We start from the raw sequence: 20,743 nt of genomic DNA on the forward strand, positions 1-20,743 counted from the left end.
GGTGAACGGTTGTGCTTCTCAAGTTGGAGAAATGTGTCGCGTTTCCACGCGGGGAAACGAAACGGTCGCGGCCAAAAGGACGATGAAATAACCGTCAGAGGCGCCAAGCGGTGGAGTAAGGTGGGAATTAGAACGGGTCGCGCAGATCGTCGCAAAAGAAAGGAGTTGACGAGAAGTGGCAGCGTGACAAGTCGGACGGTTGGGAAGTACTCAAGTCGAAGGCGCAGCTGTGGTCGTAATCCTAAGCGAGAACAAAGGATAGTTAAACGGCGTGCGTAAGTCGATTCTGGCGGTAGAGTCGCTCGAAAAGGGCGAAAAACGTCAGGTAAACGCTCGATGGGTAAATCCGTGAGAAAGAGGAGCAGGTTGGGGGTGAGATGACGGAGGCGGCTGTCGCGGTGACCGTGGAAAGGTAGTTTGAAGATTAAAAAAAAAAAGAATGGGAGCGGGAGACGATTTGACGGCGGAAGCAAAAGTGGTTTGGTTTGCTAGAGCTGGGACAAGCCGAGACCTTCAAAGATGTGAGGTGAAAGGACCTCGAGGTCGTTGGAGACCTTTGTAACTTAGTGGTCGACAACTGGTGGAGGGGTACCTGTTGCAGTAGCGCGTTGACGGTATCTCTTTAAGCTTGGCTCTTTGATGGTAATTGGTACCCTTCTTTAGCCCTGGGGAGAGACGAGAGGAAAGAACACGATAAGTGACGCAGACATGCGAGTCGCGTAAATCATGAGATTCGTTGTGCGGGAGAAAGATGCGAGTTCCAAAAAGCCGTTGCGACAAGAAATTTAGAAAGTTCCGAAGATCCTTTGCGCGACGCGCGACGCGAAATAAAGGTAGATAGATGAATCCTAAGCTGAAGTCCAAAGATGATGACGATCTGGCGCTTGCGCTTGAAGTCGCAATTAGGGAGTAAAAGGAGCACAATTAACCCCAAAAGTCGAGTTCATCAAAGACCAAGGACGATCTGATAGAAGGTCGATTGGGATGGGGCTGAATCTGGCTGGCGTCTGTGGTTGGGATGGGGGATGATGGGCTTTTTCTAATAATAGCCCAACGGATCGTGTTCACTCTAAATGTACTCGTGCGTGATGGAGAAGAGGGACTTGGGACGGGAAAACGGGAGTGGGATAAAAAAAAGAAATGGAAGCAAGCATGGAAACTCGCAGGACCTCCTTGCTTAGCTAAGTCGTATATGATTGGTTTATTCCTACCGTACTCACCGTCATGGTGGGCTTGGTGGGCCAGGCTACGGCACTCGAAGCCCTGGAATAGTCCCCTAAAAAAGACGCCAACGTTGACAAGACAGGAGGGTCAGACCAGGACCCTACCTAATGCGGGCAGCTACCTACCTAACCAACCACCTACTTTTTAGAAACATCATTGATGAACACATTTCTTGTCACACTACGTTACTTTTCTCTTTTCCCCTTGCTTTAGAAATGTAGTTGATGATGTAGCCGTACAGTATGCTCTCAGCCTGTTAGTCAAGATGAATCACGAGTCTAAGCAATTCTCTTTGTACGTCAGAAAAGGTCACCCTCAGGGTATCAGAAAAATTGGCCGCTGTAAGCCTAAAAAACAAAATTAGTGGACCACTTTATGCTCTTTAGACTATGGCTCTTAGACTATTTATTTTTGTAACCTAAGATTTAGGAAGTCATCTTTTCTGCTACCGTCAGGGTCACCTCAAGTCAAAGACAACCTGGAATGAACATCAAGGCTAAATCACAACACAAATCATGAAACAACAAGCCCAGGGCATATCCTGGCTCATGTCAACGGAAACAACACGTCAACTAGAGCAAACAAGGCTAAAGCGTCGGTCCGTCTGGATTTCGCTTCCCATCTTTCCACGCTTCATACGGATGGATGTGCCTAGCCTCCTTTGTTCCCACCCTTTTCACTGCAACTTCTTTCGTATTCAACTGCATCTATGAGAAATTGAGAGTGACTGGTTTTTATACCTTGCTTAACACTATTTGTTGCCAAATGATCATGTGTGTGTGTGTGTGTACACTTGGAGCTTTGTCCTTAATTGTGGAGGGCCTGATAGAACCCTTGCGAGTAGATTGAACAAAGTCGAGTATACGTACACTCATGATAACTACTCATTCCTCACTGTCGATTCCATGTCTCTCAACATTTCCACTATCAGATGTCAGTGTTCCCTCGTGGTAGATCCGGGCCCTAGTTTAGTTTCCAAGCGTGGTTTTCCTGATTCTAAAAATACAATTATGCATAGCAGCCTCACCCAGGTCATGCATCCCCCCCTCACCCTCAATCCCTACCACCCACCTGGCTATCTGGGCCAATTAACCCGGTTTCTGAGTGGACCAAGCGAAATGGGGGTTAATCTGCATTTCACATTTTGCCCAGTTCTGAGACGTGAGAGGTCCATTTAACTTGAAGCACTACTACATTCTCTCACTCAGAAGCTCGCCTACGTGTGATAGACATCTTCACCGCATGTCATGTCGTGGACCTTCTCGCTAAGCATCATATCACGTCGCATCAGTATCACGGGCTCAGCCCCCCGGGACGGCTAACTTCCGCTACGGGATGCATCAGAATTCTGCTGAGGGCCGAGCTCAAAGCTCATCATAAACTTGTAGAGACAACATGTCGCACATCCCCACAATCATGAAGTTAGAAACACAAACAACATGCAAGTATAAGTTTTGATATTCTATGAGCAATGTAAGAGAGTTGACTGCCATGTCAGTCTCTCGGTGTAATGCAATTCCGTCGTCGCTATTGGTGCGGCCCTTTTCCATGAAGCAATGTCCTCAACTCCATTCCAATGCCATTAACCATTGTAAGTAATACAACCCCAAGAATGATAAACATGTAGCCTTTTCTCTCCCTTTAGATACAATTCCCATTACTAGTCGTTTAAATCGGTGATCCAGCCGCGCCTCCTGGGGCATTGTAGTTACCAAAACCTCCATGCTCAGCAGCGCCGTTGTCTGCCTTCATCGTACCATTGAGCAAAGGACATAACCTTGAGTAAAAAGTTAGTAAAGGGTTTTCAAAAAGATGTCTCATTTGGTTTGGCGTATTCAGCGCCAACCCTTCCCGTTTCGCCATTTCGGTGTGGGATTCTGTTGTTCTCGTCGTATACGCTCGAGTTCGCGCAGAGCACGCTTGCGTTCTGCTTCGAGATCTCTTTTTTCTTTGCGCTGGCGCTGCAGTTCTTCTCTGGCCTCTCTCTGCGCAGCTCGGGCTTCTTCTTGCCGCTTGGCTTCAGCAGCTCGATCAGCTTGTCGCTTCTCACTTAACCGCTTGACTCTAGCAGCCTGTTGCATGCGCGCCGCCTCTCGTTCAGCGCGCTCAGCTTCTCTTTTAGCAGCTCGTCGGTCTTTGTCTTCCTGGTCGGCAGCAACTTTGGCCTCTCTAGCCTTGTCCTTGTCGCACTGTTCCATAAGGATCTGCATCTGAGGCTTTTTTGCTCGTTGTTTCTTTGTTATCCCATCCTCTGGGAATCCAAGCCAATCATACGAAGCACAGGGGGGCAATGAAAGAAAAGGAAGAACTGGTGAAGAAGGGGGGGTCATACTTTTTGTTGGTCTTGATATGGCCGACTTGGCCACAATTGGCACACTTGCGGGTTGTTCCAGTGGGGACTTTATCGCCATTGACACTGGGTGATCCGGCGTCGCCTGCGCTAGCCTTTTGGTGAAGCTCCTTTTGTTGTTCTCGAGCTTGTCGTCGGGCCTTGTTCTTTTCGAGTCGTTCCAGCTCCTTCTTAATTCTGCATAACTGTTAGTGATGATCATCACGGAGACAAACTAGAACATACCTAATGCCTGCAAGACGGTCATGGTCGGCATTGCCCGTAGGGCGCGAGCTATATATGCTGTTGATAGATATACGTAAGCTGGTGCTCTGAACTCCAATCCCACAATGTCCATTTGCGAACCAGGGGTGCCGACTCCGTATGTTCGTCTAGGTCTTCTAGATACGACGACATCCCTGTTTCTTTGTTGCTGGACTGCCGGGGTCGTGTTGGGTGGGTGCACGTACTCTCTCATTTCAAGGTCCGCCTCTGTCCGTCGCTTCATGTACTGCGAAATTACTACCGGATCGTGAACGATTTCGATTCGGTTTTGCGTGCTTCCATCGGGCATTCGAACTTCTCGAGTGATGCGGATAGCGCGTTTCTGTTGTCGACTTGCGGAAGTCAAACCACTAATTTGGCTGGTACCGTCGTCGAACTGGGCCGGGGTCATTGCTGATTGAACATTAAATCTGTCGTCTTCGTCTTCGGTTACTGCGACGTCCTTATCGTCGTGCTCCTGGCCGTCTGACAGAGTTGTCTTCTGCTTCTCCCAAATTTCTTTGATACCTTCCTCGTACATGGCTTGTTGCTTCTTGACGTTGTATGCGTGGCCACCATTAGCTCGCTTCTCACGCTCCATCGCATCTGCAGACGTAGCCAGAGGTCCTTGAACTGCCTCGATATAGCCTCCCTTCATGGAAGTACGAATGAAGGAGAAACCAAGACCGTGACCTGTGGGATCTCCTTCACCGTGAAGCTGAAGCATGGCTTTTTGAGCGCAGGCATCAATAAATGCCTTGGTAGTTTTCCATGGCGCCATCTTATCAGCCAGAGTTTCTTCTTGTTTCTCTTGTTGCTTCTTGGCACCCTTTGTAATTTTGCTACCTTCATCATCAACATCTTCTTCCTCACCTTCCGCGTCATTGTTCTGAACATCCTCTTCCAAGGAAGCATTTCGAGGGTCATATCCAGCATCTTCGAGTTCCTTAATACCCAGCTGCATGGCATCAAGAAGACAAACTTCCTCGGGCTTGATCATGGACCGTATTGCGCTCTCGTCGGGTAGTATCTCTCCGGGTTTCAGTCGCCACATACCCTTCTCGCCACTCTCTCTATCGTATTGGAGGAACTCTTTCAGCTTCTGACGATTTTGAGTGTCTGTAGAGTCAGCAATGTGCTTGGTAATATCCGATAGTTGGCAGTTATCCGTGTCGCTGTGTCTGATCATGCGAAATGCGAGCATCTTCATTCTGTTCTTGGAAGCGTTTGTGACCTTGCGACTGTGTGGACCGGGAACTTCGACGGAGGGGAATTGCTGTCCGACAACATAAAGATGGTCAATTTTGTGCAGAAACCATCTGGAACCTTGCTCTCCAGTGGTGCTGCGCACCACGAGAAAGTCGTTGCCCCTTGGATTGTGTTTAAAGACGGGAGCTCGGTACATCTCATTGTGTAGTGTCGGTACAGTCTCTCCAGGGTCGACGGTACCAAATAGGGAGAAAGGTGACCGATCTTCGGGGAGAAGCATGCGATACTCTCCCAGATCCTGCTTGGGTAGCTGTTCGTCCTCGGTGGTGTCCTTTCGGCGGTAGTAATTGATCAAGCGGTTGCCCATACCAAAGCTACTGAGTACTCGTGGACGCTGCTCACAATACTCGTACAGGACAGCAGTAGAGTTGTCGTTTATGCTCAGATCCTTAGACTTGAGGAACACCTCATGTGCTTTACCCTTCATCATCTTGCGTTTGTGGTGCGCAGGCTTGTCAAACTTGATGATATGACCAGCAAATTTCTTGTACCTGAAACGAGGACGATGGTACTCGTCAGTTGTACCGCCAAGTTTGACCTTGTAATAAGGCCACGAGAGCTTGATAGCAGGCATACTATGCTCGACGGAGATATTGCCGAGTGTGGCACGAACTTTGCTTTGATGATTCTCTTTCAAAGCCTCGTATGCCTCGTCGTTGGAAATATTGAATCGGTTGGCGACACCTCTTCCGAGATTGCCATTTGCCATGCGCGTCAACTTGTTGTCTGTGCGAGGTCGCTTCGCGTTTCGTTGGAGATCCTGTGTTTCGATAAGCAAGTAGGGATCGCTCAAGTCCAGTTGAACACGCTTGGCACCTCTACGAGTTGCGTCTTCGAAGTTGTCGAATGAAGGGGCAGTGTAGCGGGGGATTTCTGGTAGGCCAAGCTTGAGCGTCTTGCGCTTCTTTGGTCGTGTTGGTCCATCGTCGCCAAGGTCCATCAGGAACTCTGCATCCCATTCATCGTCTTGCTCCTCGAACGTTCGCTTTTGTGCTTGCTGCTTCTCTTGCTCGGCGGATTGTCGAGCCTCAAATTCAGCCTCGACTGTGGCAATTTGACTGCCCCAGTCTTCACAGGCCAATTCAATATCGCGGAGGCTAAAGCCAGCGACCGTTTCGGAATCGGAGTCGAGATCGAGATCGAACTGGACGTTATCTTGAGCTTGATCTTGTTCGTCGAGACCGCAGTAGACGAGACCTCTTTCCTCTGCCTGTCTGGCTTTGCGGCTGATGGCGGCAGTGCCAGGAATGCGAAAGAGCTTCTCTTGATCGGGCGCAAGCTCAAGAGTAAGCTTGCTAGTTACCAGTTTCTTTGGCTTCTTTGCGGGCTTCTTTTCCTTCCAGGTAGCCTTTTTAGCTGGAAGGAGTTCGCTCCATGTCAGAATGTGTCCCTTCTTGTAGGCAGGCCATGTAGCTTTGAGTAGGTCTTCGACAGTTTCGGCGGGGGCGGGGATGTCATGGTCTTGGTTGTCGAGATGAGGTTCGGGGTCGAAATTGATTCCAGGAAAGCTCAGGCCGACATCGGTAGGCTGGGTATCAGTGTCGGTATCGCGAACATGAGGCGCAGGAGAAGAAGGGCCAAGAATGGGATCAGGCGAGGATGGACCCTCTCCAAACAGATCATCTGCGTCATTACTCGTGCCTCCATCATCCGTGAGCCCAGGCATCTCCATAGAGACGCCGGCACTGGGCTCCTCATCAGGTAAATCATCGTCGCTAATGTCCTCGAAGTCTTCAGCATCGTCGGCCTTGCCAGTCTGGTCGAATTCTACGGCATCGAAATTGATGCCAGCGCCGCCGGTATCCTGGGAATCCCCGAGGAGCTTTGCGATTTCGCGGTCATCGGCGGCATCTTGGGCTTTCCATTCGGTTTCGTCGAAGGAGGAGAAATCGTTTTCGTTTTCTTGTGCCATGATCGCGGTGTCGCAACAGTTCGTGTCCGATCGCTTTGGGGCGGCGGCAGGTTTATGAGTCCTAGACCATAATTTTCTCGCGTTTTTGATGACCGCGCGTCAGTTAAATCGTCGCGGGTGGCGTGGGAAGATTTATCGTGAATCGTGAAAGAAATTTGTTGTCTCTAGATTGATCACGGTTGCTTTCTCAAGGAGAGCTGCTGAGGAGGAGCGTGTTGTTAGCCAATCAAAGTAAGTGGCCAGTGCGGGTAATTCGAGGTGGGGCAATACATGTGGCTCCTCTTAACTTATTGTCGCGAAGAACAATCTCTATAAAGCAGGAGACAATAGTAATTTTTTGAACAAGTTTGTCTGTTGTGGAGAATCAGGAGTTATATTTTTTTTTAAACCTTCATCCGTGTATTGGGATGAATTTGGCTTTTTATAGATAACATACCGCAGACTATGATTCACTGACATGGCAGTCTGAGGGTACAAAAATAAACAGCCTAAAAAGCATAATTTACGTGGCATGAGCTGACCTATTAATTTCGTCTCTTTTGCTTCTAAAGGCCAATATTTGATGCCCTAAGTAAGACAAAGGCACTCAAGCCAAAGTTCACGTTGAAGACTTTCCAGCAAGGAACTATCGAGGCCAGCAGTCTTGATCAGTTTATGCTGTCAACCGAACGTATAATATCTTCTGTTCTGTAGAATCAGTAAATAGTTCTACACAAACTTTCATTCGTGGGTAAATGGCCGCGCTTGACATTTCGCCGCTGTATCACCAGACTTCGGAACCTTAAATTGTATCTAATTTTTTAACACAATTCTTATTTATTATCTCATGTGTAGGCCAGATATCTCCTGGCTTAGAATGACTTATCTTTGTTTTATCTTCTGTTCTGTCGAACTCTCCTGTATTAAATTTTGGTGCGTTGGTTACCCTGCACTCGATCATGTCTCCAGACTTTAGTTAGTATCAACAACTACCTGTACTGTCTGTGAAACTAAGAGCCTTAACGTCCTACTCCAAAGAATAACAAAAATGTTCTCATGAATGATCCGCTGGTTTGTGATTACCGGTAGCTGGCGCTCAGACTTTGTGAAATGTGAAATATCCACGGGTAGTAGAAGGTAGATAGAGTATTGGATGTCGCTTGGCTGGTGATAGTCATGAAGAAATGCTTAGCCATTCCCAATCGCACTATATGAGACCAAACAAAGCCTTGTACCTGACAGTCTTGGACGCGCCCTGATATTGACAATAATTTTACCTTTTTACTTTGACAAAGTCATCTCTCAGCTAGATTGCTCCGCAAGGCCGAGTATCTCGCCCGCACTTGAAGCCTCGTCTCGAGAGTGATTGTTTAGAAGCACTTAGATCCACAAAACAAAGCAGCCATACCTACCTACCTACCTACCTCTTGATTGTCCTCATAATCTGGGGTAAACTCGCTACCGTCCAAAGTAACAACCGCGCTATGCTCTGAAAATGATCGGGCACATGATGTGGAGATGACTTCTTCACATCCCTAGACACAGACACCACTCTGCCACACTTTCACGTTACAGAGTCCCCATATAGTGCCACTTGCACAGCCGTGTTTGCCTTGGTAGATGCCACGTTCACACGAGGTATCCCTGCTCGAGACCCTCATGGGCGCGAATCCCCCGCAATCTGGGGAAAACACACCATCGTGAATTGTGGAGGGCTAGCGTAAGCGCCTCAAGCCGGGCGAGATCTGGGGTACACTAACGTGCTTGTTTCGTGAGGAGTCGCATTTCTCAGGGGCGTGTTTTGTCCACAAGTTAACCGGTTGAAGCATAAGCTGAATCCTCTTCGTAAGCTCTGGTCGTGGGCTTGGAACTTGGTCATTGCGCTCCACTACTAAGCTCTGTGTGGGAGAAGGCAAGTTTAGCCTATAGGCCTCTCTAGAGATAGCATTAGCCAGAGAGACGGAGAGACTCACCTTGACCTATCTTGGTATCATCACCGTGAGGTGGTTGACATGTTGAATGCGGAGTTGATGGAGGTTTCTCGGGATGGCGTTCAGCAAGTGCCTGGCTGCCATCCAGGCACCTTATTATTGCGGCTGTGGCTGTTGGTATCTAGTATCTACTCCTCACCTCACGATAAGACTAGTTTGTCTTATCTTGTAGAGGGATAGATATGTTGAAGGGTTACCCATGGATACGGAGTCTATGCCGTTAGTCCGCCGTCGCCCGGGGAAGAGGCAAAACTCGCCAGTTCTTACCCATCCATGGTGGCATTGTATTAACGATGTTGACTTGAAAAGTAATTTCTACAGCTACAGCTTAAGGGGGCGAAGAAGCTTAGGCTGTTGAATAGGTTGCAGCACAGATCAAAAGAGCAACAAAGACCTATAACATGCAACCATCATGATACAGCATACAATTTACATAGTTGAGCGAGGAGAAATGGTGCTACTATGGCGACTTAAGCCAAATAAGGGTGTCTAGCACGGAAACGTACCGACAAGGGGGATTCTGAAGTCGGGAGAGGCATGGGATTATTCACGCCTGGTTCTAATCGCTGGCTTTCCGTTACCGTTGAGGCTGAATTTAAATGTATGCCATGCAGTTAATTGGTTCATAAACGGTTCTGTCAACGTCCGCCATCAACGCCCGCATATGCTGTCGCGGGAGATCACCAGTATCGCAACTGTTTACAGCTCTTGAAGCTGCAGGAAGAGATCCTGTGGGAGTCGAGTGCCGTGTTGGAGTAGAGATGCCTAGGATACGCTGGAGATATCACACCTACCTGTTTAGGCCAAGAGTGTAGTCTAAGAGCGGCGTAGTACTGGGATCGGATAGGAATCGGATGAGGTTCCGATCATGTGATCCAAGAAGAATGTGGTGTGATTAGGATCTTGCATATGATGTGGTCTTACTGAACAAATAATGAAGCTCTTATCTTTGTTTCGATTTCTTCATGGTTCCAGATTTTAAGCTGGGTAGCCAAGCTTGACTTATCTATATCATTCGTAGTTGATGAAGGGATGGCCGAGATAAGTTTGGAGCTAATATTGAGGCTCAAGATAGCCAAATGATTCCCCATTGGATTGTTTGTGACGGAAACCATATTCGAGGGATTTACATGGGATGGTCAATATCAGAACCGTCCAGATGGAACAGCTCAACCGTCGTATCATTTACCCCTTGCGGCGATGACAATTAAGTATAATCTCCAATGGATTTGGCAATGATGCATGCCTCGTTTATAGTTGCCTGTTTCTATGGCGTTCTTGAGGGTACGTAGATAATCCCAGGACGACGGATGGCCTAGACTCTACGACTATACCACTTACAGCCAAACCAATTGCTGAGCAAAGCAGCATAATGGTGAATTCGCCGCGTTATGATTGATTGACTTTGGTCAGTTGACTAGCCGCAGTTTACAATCATGATCGAGTAATTGCCACTGTTGAGAACAAACAAAGTTTCCTCTCTTGGCAGCTGGAAGAGAGAGAGCCGAGAAATCACGGCGGATGGTTTTGTGTTTGTTTGTGTTTTAATTGATCGTCGGGTTGGCCATCCGAGAGCTTCTAGATGTTTGTAATGGATGGATTCGATTGGAGTCTCTTGGAGAAGAAGAGGGTGTTGAGCTGCGGAGAATCCGTGAGGAGAGGGTGACTGGGTTAGAATGAGGAGAGCTGAGGGAGAGGGCAAGGCTATCGCGGTACATGCATTCTGTAAGTTTAGTGACTTGCAGGGATCGGCACGGATTAGACAGAGTGTTGGTTGGTGGTGATATGGCCAGATAAGAGAGACATTAATTACCTAGCTACTTTGTGCTACATGCTCCCAAGGTGAGCGATTTTGGACCCTGGTCAGCTTGAACGTCATGATCGCCGATTAACCAGATAACAAGACCCATTTAACTTGTGTCATTATAGATGCCAACGTTAGTAAGTACCTAGAGATTTAATCGCCCCCGTTATCGTGCTTTTTGTTTCTCCGTAGGTAGTCGATTGATCACTTTGTTTGTCCCTCTCACATGCGCAACGCCTCAAGATTACAGTTCAGTTAGTTCAACTCCTCAAAACTGGCCCAGACCTGAACTGGACAGAACTAGACTGTTTATGGGTATAGTTGTCGATACCGTGGCATTGACTTTAATGGTCAGCGACGTAGCCTGTACTACCCCAAGACTTCAATAACCAAGTCTGTGGCCATGGAAAGGGAACCAATTGCACTCGAGTTACACCCACCATTTTCATCATGAATCGAGTGCCGAATCTTCCATTTTGTTTACCTGGAGAGCAGGGGAGTCAGTGAATGCAGTTTAGTGAATGATTAGTGAATGCAGCCTAACTCGGGCCCACCGAACTACCAAGAGCTTCCCCGTGGGGAAAGACCCTCACCTCGTCACCTTCTCCACTCAGCATCCGATCAAGGACTTGACACTATCACCAACACAGTCTAACCTTGTCTTAACTGCAAGGGCCTGGACCATCAACTTGCTACAGTAGCCTCGACGCTAGACAGGCCACTCAAGATAAGCTCTCTCTCTCTCTACCCGACAACACCATGGTTGTATATGTACACTCGAGGTTGCTATCTACGCCTCTTGCTTGAAGCCAAACTATTTAACACCTCGTATTTCCTCCCCATTCCTTGTCTTGTTTCTCCTCCCTCAGGCTCTAGTCCCCATCAGCCCATTTCCTCTTTATCCTTTCTCCCATCTCTTCTCCATCACATTCACAATGTCAGACGACGAAAAGAGAAGACATTCAGCCTCCAAAGGCAGCGCTGTCGCAGGCGACACTGCCAGCATTCAGTATGGCATCGACGATAGTATGGGTCATCTCCATAGGCGACTCAACAACCGTCAAGTCCAGCTCATCGCCGCCGGTGGTTCTATCGGAACCGCCCTCTTCATCTCCATCGGTGGAGGTCTCGCCAAAGGTGGCCCAGGTAGTCTCCTGATCGCCTATACCCTCTACTCTCTCGTTCTCGCCCTTGTCAATAACTCCATCGCCGAGATGAATACATACATGCCTATCGCTGGTGGATTTGTTCGCCTGGCTGGTTACTGGGTTGACGATGCCCTTGGTTTCCTCGCTGGCTGGAACTTCTTCCTTTACGAGGCCCTTATTATCCCATTCGAGATTACTGCACTTACTTCAGTTATTTCCTTCTGGAACGCTGATGCTCTGAACCCTGGCCCGACCGCTGGTATTTGTGCTGCAGTTATCATCTGCTACGGGTAAGCCAGTATCATCCAACGCACATTACCAACTAATACTGACCATACTCGCAGTCTTCTCAACGTCCTCGCCGTCCGTTTCTATGGTGAATCCGAGTTTTGGCTCTCGGGTGGAAAGCTCGTCCTCATTTTCATCCTCTTTGCCTTTACTTTCGTCACCATGTGCGGTGGTAACCCCCAACACGACGCCTACGGCTTTCGACACTTTTCCAACCCCGGCTCGTTCGCTACATACCTCAGCCAAGGCGACAAGGGTCGTTTCGAGGGTTTCCTCGCCGCCCTCTTCAGCGCTTCATTCACTGTTGTAGGCCCCGAGTACATCTCAATGGTCTCGGCCGAGGCCCAGCGCCCTACCTTTACCATCAAGAATGCCTTTAAGACTGTCTACTATCGATTCTGCATCTTTTTCATTGTTGGTGCTCTTGCGGTTGGCATCTGCTGTGCCTACAATGACCCTGCCCTCTATGACATCTATTTTGGTGCTGGTGGAACTGGCAATGCTGCTTCCTCTCCCTATGTCATTGCCATGACCAACCTTGGCATTGGAGGTCTCCCTCATCTCGTCAACTTCCTGATTCTCACGTCCATCTTCTCCGCCGGTAACACATACACCTACTGCGCTACCCGTGCTCTCTACTCTCTTTCTCTCGAAGGCCGTGCCCCTCGATTCCTGCGATACTGCAATAAGTCTGGTATCCCTGTATATTGCTTCTGTGTTACCATGCTTTTCCCTTTCCTCTCCTTCCTCCAAGTTGCCAATGGCTCTGCCAAGGTCCTTGGATGGTTGATCAGCATTGTCACTGGTGGCGGTCTTATCACTTTTATGGTCATGAACATCACCTTTATCAACTACCACCGCGCTTGTGTTGCCCAGGGCGTCGACCGAAAGACCGAGCGTCCATACTACGGCTACTTCCAGCCCTATGGTGCCTACATCGCCCTGGTCATACAGTTCGTCATCGTACTCACCTACGGATACTACGCTTTCCGTCCCAAGTTCGACGTTGAGGTCTTCTTCCAGAACTACTCCATGCAGATTCTAGCCGTCCTTCTCTTCGCCTTTTGGAAGGTCTTCAAGAAGACCAAGTACATTCGACCTCACGAGGTTGACCTAGTCTGGGAACGACCCCTGATTGAGGCATATGAGGCTACCTTTACCGAGCCTCCTGTTGGATTCTGGACTGAGATGGCGCAACTGTGCATGCCTTGCTTCTTCAAGAAGACTAAGAGATCTTCACAGGTTTAGGAAGTTTGCGGGTGCTTTTATAGGATACTTGTTCTAACGACTATGACTGAAATGATTATGCGATTATTATAATTTAATTGTTTGAACCACATCTACTTGTGTCTTTGTCTTGTATGACTACCTACATAAACAAACCATCCTGAATAATGCCTATAAGCTTCGGCCTCAATGCCTCTGAAGTTGTTAAATATTCGCTTTCCCGATTGCTACCATCAGCGAATTTGAGTACACTGCTGTCGACCGCCCTCAGTTATCAGAAAGTGTGGCCACTGGAAGCATAAGAGACGAAATTAGCAGGTCACTTTATGCTCCTTGGACTATAGTTCTTAGACTACTTATTTTTATACCCTAATTTAGGAGGTCATCCAAAATTCTACCAACAGCCAATACCTTCTCCTCGTCCACGTTCCTCCCAACAATCTGGATATCCACTGGTAGCCGGTTTTGTACCATATCATTCTTGTTCTCTTCCCAAAGCTTCTTGTTCCAGTCATCCATCTCATTCCTCGGTTCATAATCCATCGCCGCTTCAAGATCTTTAGGCTCAACCCTCCCAGCTGGTATAACCAAAGCTGTATAGTCTAGCAGATTCCAGACTTTAGTATATCCTACCCATTTGATGCTGTTATGTGGTACAGCAGCGTGTGGCAGAGCTGGCGTTATGAGAGCATCGACAACTCTACCAGTCTTTGACGATATGGCGTTGTTCCACTTTTCAAGATAGGCCTGCTGGAGCTGTCGCTTGCGTTTGTTGAGTTGCCAATACTCATACACGGAAATGGGCTTTCCGCGGTCGATAAGTCTCTGTACAGCGGTAATGAAGGGTTCGCCTCCTGTTTCTACATCACGACGGATGTCTTCGCAGCCGTCCACAGTGAAGTAAGCGTCCATGACTTCTATACACTCGGCATGAAACTCAGGCTTCCACTCAATAACTTCGTGGCCGTCTGCCTCAAGTGCTGCGACCGCTTCTTCAATCATTCTTGTGATGGTAGGATGAGGCTTTACAACTCCATCATCGCGAATGACGCCGATTGTCAGCTTGCGCTTCAGGACATCATCATAGGCGCCTTGGCGCCATGGAATGGGGATACAGCGACAATCTTGAGTCCAAGGTTCCTGTAGTATGATTGCCTTTGTTATATCATGGATAGACGACATGGAGCGCGCAAGTGGACCGACAGACGAGGGAACATGCTCTTGACCGTCAGTGGAAACTGGTACGCCAGCATAAGGTAATCGGGAGCTCTATATTTTGTCAGCTTGAACAGACAGGATAACGACAGACGCACGCTTGGCTTGAAGCCGTAGAGACCCATGATATGGGATGGCATGCGAATGCTCCCACCCAAATCTGTTCCGAACCCAACAATACTTCCGCGTGAAAACACAAGCGCCGATTCACCACCCGACGAGCCTCCAGGAGTGTACCCAGGGATGATTGGGTTTTCCGTCAAGCCCCAAAGAGGATTATCAGTCTCAGCCCACTGCACATGTCAGTTACTTCAGTGCCATATATGAAGGCGCAATTACCATGATGCTTTGCGGGAGATTCGTTTTGGAAATGATGACAGCGCCCAACTTCTTGAGTATGTTTACCAGCACCGCATCTTCGGAAGCTGGTTTGAAGGACCTGGCTGTGTAGCCTAGAGTAGTGTCATGGCCTTTGACGTTGAATTGGTCTTTTAAACTGATGGGAATTCCGTGGAGAGGTCCTTTGGTCTTTCCCTCTGCGGCAAAGTAGGCATCAAGTTCTCGAGCTTGGGCTAGAGCGTCTTTGAAGAGAATCTCTGTGAGGCTGATGATGGTTGATCAGTATCGCAATTGGTCTCAATAATTAGAGAGAGTATTACCAGTTTGTCTGTAATCTTGTCAGTTAGGGAACAATCGTTGTTTGGGTGTCGGGGAGTCTTACTCGTTTGTGTGTTTGAATGGCACTTAAATATGGCCACGTCAACACTGATGAGAGATATACAGTGAATAAACCCACCGTAAGATGTAAGCTTTTGTGACATCCTCACTAGAGTATTTCCCTTTCTCTATTTCTCCTGCGAGGTGAGCGATTTCGTCAATATCGGTGATGGAGTTGTAGTGCTCTCTCTTGTTGTCGACATCTGTGAGTTCGGCCGAAGTGAAAGTGGAGATGGCGTCTGTCTGCTGTAGTCGCTTCGCATCAACAACTTCTTCCCAATTAATAGATGCCATGGTGAATTTGAGTAAAGATTGATCCAGTCTTTAGTATGGTGCAAAGTTGAGTCTATGTTTATAAACAGGTGTGACTCCGCATAATCATTGTCTTGTACTGATTGAGTGCCAGACCCGATACCAAACCCGATCACAGACCCGAAGTTAGACCCGACGCGACGATGAATTGATTACGACTCCCCGACTCAGAACAGGAAATGATTTAATTCAACAAACTCATCAAGCATCATTGGCACTATGAACCTTCAACAACCCCTGTTCTACCTGTAAACTCGTTCAGTAGTCCCTTAGATAGGCACAGACATAAGGTCTTCCCAACTAGCGTCATTGATTACCCTTATGATGTCTTGAAGGTCAGTTGGTCCCTTGATCTGGTAAAGGAAGTTCTGATCCATATTGAAAATGTAGTAGTTATTGTCGAGTTCGAAAAGCGACACTTGCTCCGCGGAGTCTTGCTGTATGCTGAAGAGTGGCTTGACTATTCCTTCCAAGCCGCGTGAGCTGGCCTCGGTGGGAATGAGACCACCCTGTTCCCACACATCTTCACCACCCATTTCATCGTAGTTGTTTATCCAGTTGTTTGGAGGTTCGAACTTGTTTAGCTGGTAAGTTATGTGCTTTGCTTAGTATCATTGAGACTCACATCGACGTTTGTGACACGAGAATCACCAACGATTTTCCAGATTTCGCTCATTTTGTTTCCTGATCAAGGGAGGTGATCTATGTGTGAAGTGATTTATTGTAATGGTGTTGAGATAAGATATTGAGTCAAGTTGAATGCAGGCATCAAAGAGTTCTCAATCAGTCACGGAGAGAGTATTTTATAGTTATACCGCGCTCATGAGAAAAAGCTATTGAAGTCAGATTCAATCGAGATCTAGAGTACATGACAGCTGAACAAGGAGCTGAACGAGGGTTTAGTCTAGTACAGCGCTTGATGTTGGTGAATTCCCTACCAAGAGCGGGCAGACGGATCGTTCCGTCCACTAACTTAGCACCGTTGATGCCGATTTCCGATAACCACCATTTTTATTAGCTTTCAATGCATAATGACGTCCATGACTATTTACCATTAAAAAAGATGATAATATTAGATACATCAACAGTTGTTTAGAAGTGCGATGATGTTGAAGTCAATGTTAATTATATCTGGGGATACCTGTGTAAGTGCTAATAGTTCTGATTTGTTGATGAGCTATACAACACGGGGGTGGAAAATAGCAGACGAATGGGACCTGTAATGAGCCATTACAATTTCGAAGATCATTTACCTGGTTTCTATGCGACTGTCGTCACGATCGGATCTGGAATGGGCCGTCTTACAAGGCGACGTCTCGCTCTCTCTCCATCCGAGATATCCGAGTTCTGGCTTGGACTTATAACAAGGAGTCTCCTCTGAAACAAAATACCAATCACTTACAGACTCTATCATCTTCACTCATGTCATCACTTAAAGTATTGATTTGTGGAGGTGGTTGCGCTGGACCAGCTCTGGCCTTTTGGCTCACCCGTCTTGGCCATCGAGTAACCATCGTCGAAAGATTCCCAGCTCTACGCGCAACAGGTGCTCAGATCGATTTTCGCGAGCAGGGTATCCAAACAGTCAAACGCATGGGCCTTGACGATGTGGTTCGCTCAAAATTGGTTGACGAAGCCGGCGTGGGAATTGTTGACTCGAGCGGTCGAGTCATAGCTACCATACTTGCCAACAAGTCAGGCAAAGGTGCACAATCTGTCACTTCTGAGTATGAAATCATGAGAGGCGATCTTGTCAGGATTCTCTACAATGCAACCAAGAATGACGTGGAGTACATCTTTGGAAAGACTGTTGAAAGCTTCGAACAGGATGAGAAGCAGGTTCTTGCTCATTTCTCAGATGGTACATCGGATACGTTCGATATTTTGGTCGGAGCAGATGGTCAAGGTTCACGAATTCGAAGAGCAATCAACCCACCAAACACACCAGACCCGTATCGACAACTCGGCCTTCACATGGCGTATTATTTCATCCCAAGAATGGATGGCGACACCAACATCCGCAGAACATATTCTGCCTCAGAGGGAAGAATGATCTTTCGCCGAACCCACAACTCTACTGAAACTCAAGTCTATCTTATCTTGAAAGACGACTCGTCTGAGACATCGAGTATTCACAAGGGCACAGTCGAGCAGCAGAAAGAGTTCTGGTCATCAAGATTCCGCACCGCCGGGTGGCAGATCGACCGTTTCCTCGAGGGCATGAAGACGACTGAAAACTTTTACTCTCAAGAAGTAGTCCAGGTTCAGACTGATACCTGGTCCAAAGGCCGCGTAGTGCTTCTTGGAGACGCAGCTCACTGTCCCTCTCCATTTAGCGGCATGGGGACTACATCGAGTTTCGTCGGTGCATATGTCTTGGCGGGCGAAATAAGTCGCAATCCGGATAATCTGTCGTTGGCGTTTGAAAACTATGACAAGACATTGCGGCCGTTCATCGACGAGGTGCAGAATGTCAAACTCAACGTCATAAAGCTGTTTATACCCGATACACAATGGGGCGTCACTATTCTTCAGTGGTTTGCTTGGATTGTATGTCTTTTGCGGATTCCATATCTGGTTTCGAGATTTTCGAGTGAGGAGAAAGGAGGTTGGCCATTGCCTGACTACCCTGAGCTTAACAGCAGCAAGTAAGCCATATGTGAAGATCCCCAATCCATCTTGTTAATAATATTTCTCATTATATGATGCGCAATTGATACTTCGAGGTGACTTTGCGAGATGGACATGAGATCTTGGGCACTTCTGAGTGATTCAATACAAACATCATGTACAGGCTAATATCAAAGGCTTCTCTGTTAGCTCAGAACATTTAACAGAGTTGTTAACACAACTATTTGATTCTCTGTGAAACCACGCAATGATTTATCATGGAGATAATCCAAGTATCGTACATTCAAGACGATACCAGAAGAGTTGGCATCCAAACTTGCACATCAAAATAAACAGCCTAAGAAGTGTGACCTAAGTAGCATAAACTGACCTAATAATTTCGTCCTTTATGCTTCCAATAGCTTGTCGAGTAGGACGCCGCGACCTTCACCCATACACAAGAGGACAATAAACCTAGAAAGACTTAAGATTGTCACCGGAGGGGAAGGAGTTATGGATGTAAATGAGACTCCGTAAGTGATGACCAACCCCAAGACTGATGAAATTTGACATTCTGGTACTTCTACTGTAATGGTGGCCCACGGCTAATGTATATAGGCTGTTGGAAAAACTCTATCGTCAACAATAGCACTAAGCGACCGTGGTGTAGTGGTTAGCATTAACGCCTTCCATTCGAAAGAACTGGCAGCGTTAGAGAGGGGTTCGATTCCCCTCGGTCGCATTTTCTTTTGCCTTTCTTTTGTCTTTTTTATCGCTGGTAAATTGAACGCGTCGAGATATTTTTCAATGGTATCGTGAGATGTCTTGTTGCGGTGTTGAACCCGATTTGAAAGATTTCCATTTTTGGTGCGGGTATGCACGTGGTGATCGGGTACGCACGTGGTTCGCAAAGACAGAACAGCAGGTGCATGCGGTATCGGTGCTCCTTCCGCAACTGGGTATTGCATCTACACTTTAGTGGAGATGGTGTTGTCGTGAGTTGGACTCTAATTACCTCTCTGTCGAAATGGACGCCAGCATTGCCTGAGACCATGGGGTTTATGAACAACTCATTATAAAACGACCTCATGAAGCCATAAACTCTACAATATCTATCTCCCATATTCCAATCTACCAAATTCAGGTTTAGATGTTCAGTCCAACAAAAACCACAAGCACTGCAGCATACGCCGCAGTACTCGACATGACATCCATAGAACTCTCAAGAAAAGCAGCCGCCATCAATCCAAAGACAGTCACAAACAAGGTCGTGGAAACCAAACCCGTCCAGAGAGTATTATGCAATACCATGAGCCACATAGGTACCATGAGAAAAATACCACCAACAGCAGCAACGCCGAGCCTTTGGTAGAATCCCTTGTTCCAGTTTCGTAGGTAATTGTCTTTTCTCGTGTCTCGGACAAGGCATGAATCTTCTGGCCTTTTCTGCCAGTTTCCTGTGGTGTTGAAGACTGGTTTGCCCTCGAATCTCTTCTTGTACCTTCCGATGATCTCTTTAAGAGCATGGCGCTCCAGATAATTCTCTCCGCTCATGTAGAAGGGGTCGTCTGATTGCGTACTGCGTTTCTCCATATACTCGTAGTTTTGGAGCGCTTGGACTATTCAACGTTTCAGCATGTCATCGTTATTGTAGATCTCAACGATCTTACTGTATTCCTGCAGTGTACTTTGCCAACCCTTCGGTTCTTCAGGCTCAAACCGTAATTTGACTGCTTGTCGAGCAACTTGTGATTTGAGCTGTTTTATGTAGATCCGTTGAAGCACCGCAAAGTTGATATGGTAACTCTGAGATCAGGCGTTTAGTCTTTTTGCGCTGGAATCCGTAGCTCACTTTTACATACCTCGTCGGGTTTCTTACTCTTTTCTTCATCGCTGTTCCACGTCCTCTTCTCGGAGATCTTGGTGATGATGTTTTTGAGGTCAAGGTCCACTATCCAACGGTCCTCGCCGAAATCAACAGCTATCGTGTCGTCATTCCCATCTTCGTCTGATATTCCAGACTTGCTCTTCTGGTAAAGCCACTTCATCGCGGTTATTTCTTGTCACTTGTGTGAATTAAAAACTTGTATATGGATGAAACTGAGTGGTACGACTAAAAGGCTTGTAAATTTATCAATGGTGGTCTCAGACTAAGCAATCGGGGCACATGGCGTCCTATATCAGAATGTACATCACAACTAATTTCGCCACACATGCTAGGTAGGAGTCTTGGGTGTTCTGGATGGCGATAATTCGGAGGGGCGTTAACATGCCTAGGTTAAACGGGAAAGATTTACACTGAGAAAGGCAGAACCCGTATAAGCTTAAGCTAACTCGTGCGTTTTATTGCGCTAGCAATACATTGATCTGCAATGAATGTTAGCAGCTGAAACGCCATTTTATTACAATTAAACCTTATTTCGTTGTCTTGCTGGAGATAGGTCAGGAAAGGCC

At 47.3% G+C, this 20,743-nt stretch overlaps 6 protein-coding genes and 1 non-coding gene across 7 annotated transcripts; 3 read left to right on the forward strand and 4 right to left on the reverse strand.

Moving 5' to 3' along the window:
- Positions 1–2,972: 2,972 nt before the first annotated feature.
- FPOAC1_012344 (uncharacterized protein) lies at positions 2,973–6,998 on the reverse strand (the record flags this gene model as incomplete). Its single annotated transcript, XM_044856701.1, has 5 exons — positions 2,973–3,001; positions 3,122–3,475; positions 3,534–3,751; positions 3,800–3,856; positions 4,024–6,998. The coding sequence occupies 5 exons, from the start codon at positions 6,996–6,998 to the stop codon at positions 2,973–2,975; spliced, it is 3,633 nt and encodes a 1,210-aa protein (XP_044704014.1).
- Positions 6,999–11,707: 4,709 nt separating this feature from the next.
- Positions 11,708–13,456, forward strand: FPOAC1_012345 (uncharacterized protein; the record flags this gene model as incomplete). The annotated part of the gene is made up of 2 exons (XM_044856702.1): positions 11,708–12,210; positions 12,265–13,456. The coding sequence occupies 2 exons, from the start codon at positions 11,708–11,710 to the stop codon at positions 13,454–13,456; spliced, it is 1,695 nt and encodes a 564-aa protein (XP_044704015.1).
- Positions 13,457–13,804: 348 nt separating this feature from the next.
- On the reverse strand, positions 13,805–15,661 carry FPOAC1_012346 (uncharacterized protein; the record flags this gene model as incomplete). Its single annotated transcript, XM_044856703.1, has 6 exons — positions 13,805–14,704; positions 14,749–14,943; positions 14,990–15,254; positions 15,310–15,317; positions 15,372–15,393; positions 15,447–15,661. 6 exons carry the CDS (start codon positions 15,659–15,661, stop codon positions 13,805–13,807), a joined length of 1,605 nt encoding a protein of 534 aa, XP_044704016.1.
- Positions 15,662–15,948: 287 nt separating this feature from the next.
- FPOAC1_012347 (uncharacterized protein) lies at positions 15,949–16,355 on the reverse strand (the record flags this gene model as incomplete). The annotated part of the gene is made up of 2 exons (XM_044856704.1): positions 15,949–16,254; positions 16,305–16,355. 2 exons carry the CDS (start codon positions 16,353–16,355, stop codon positions 15,949–15,951), a joined length of 357 nt encoding a protein of 118 aa, XP_044704017.1.
- Positions 16,356–17,101: 746 nt separating this feature from the next.
- Positions 17,102–18,331, forward strand: FPOAC1_012348 (uncharacterized protein; the record flags this gene model as incomplete). The annotated part of the gene is made up of 1 exon (XM_044856705.1): positions 17,102–18,331. The coding sequence occupies one exon, from the start codon at positions 17,102–17,104 to the stop codon at positions 18,329–18,331; it is 1,230 nt and encodes a 409-aa protein (XP_044704018.1).
- A 613-nt stretch (positions 18,332–18,944) lies between these two features.
- On the forward strand, positions 18,945–19,031 carry FPOAC1_012349. The gene has a single exon. It is a non-coding gene; the product is annotated as a tRNA-Gly (tRNA).
- Positions 19,032–19,435: 404 nt separating this feature from the next.
- On the reverse strand, positions 19,436–20,337 carry FPOAC1_012350 (uncharacterized protein; the record flags this gene model as incomplete). The annotated part of the gene is made up of 3 exons (XM_044856706.1): positions 19,436–19,908; positions 19,960–20,095; positions 20,152–20,337. 3 exons carry the CDS (start codon positions 20,335–20,337, stop codon positions 19,436–19,438), a joined length of 795 nt encoding a protein of 264 aa, XP_044704019.1.
- Between the last annotated feature and the right edge of the window lie 406 nt (positions 20,338–20,743).

Source organism: Fusarium poae, chromosome 4 (assembly GCF_019609905.1).
Source record: "Fusarium poae strain DAOMC 252244 chromosome 4, whole genome shotgun sequence".
NCBI lineage: Eukaryota > Fungi > Ascomycota > Sordariomycetes > Hypocreales > Nectriaceae > Fusarium > Fusarium poae.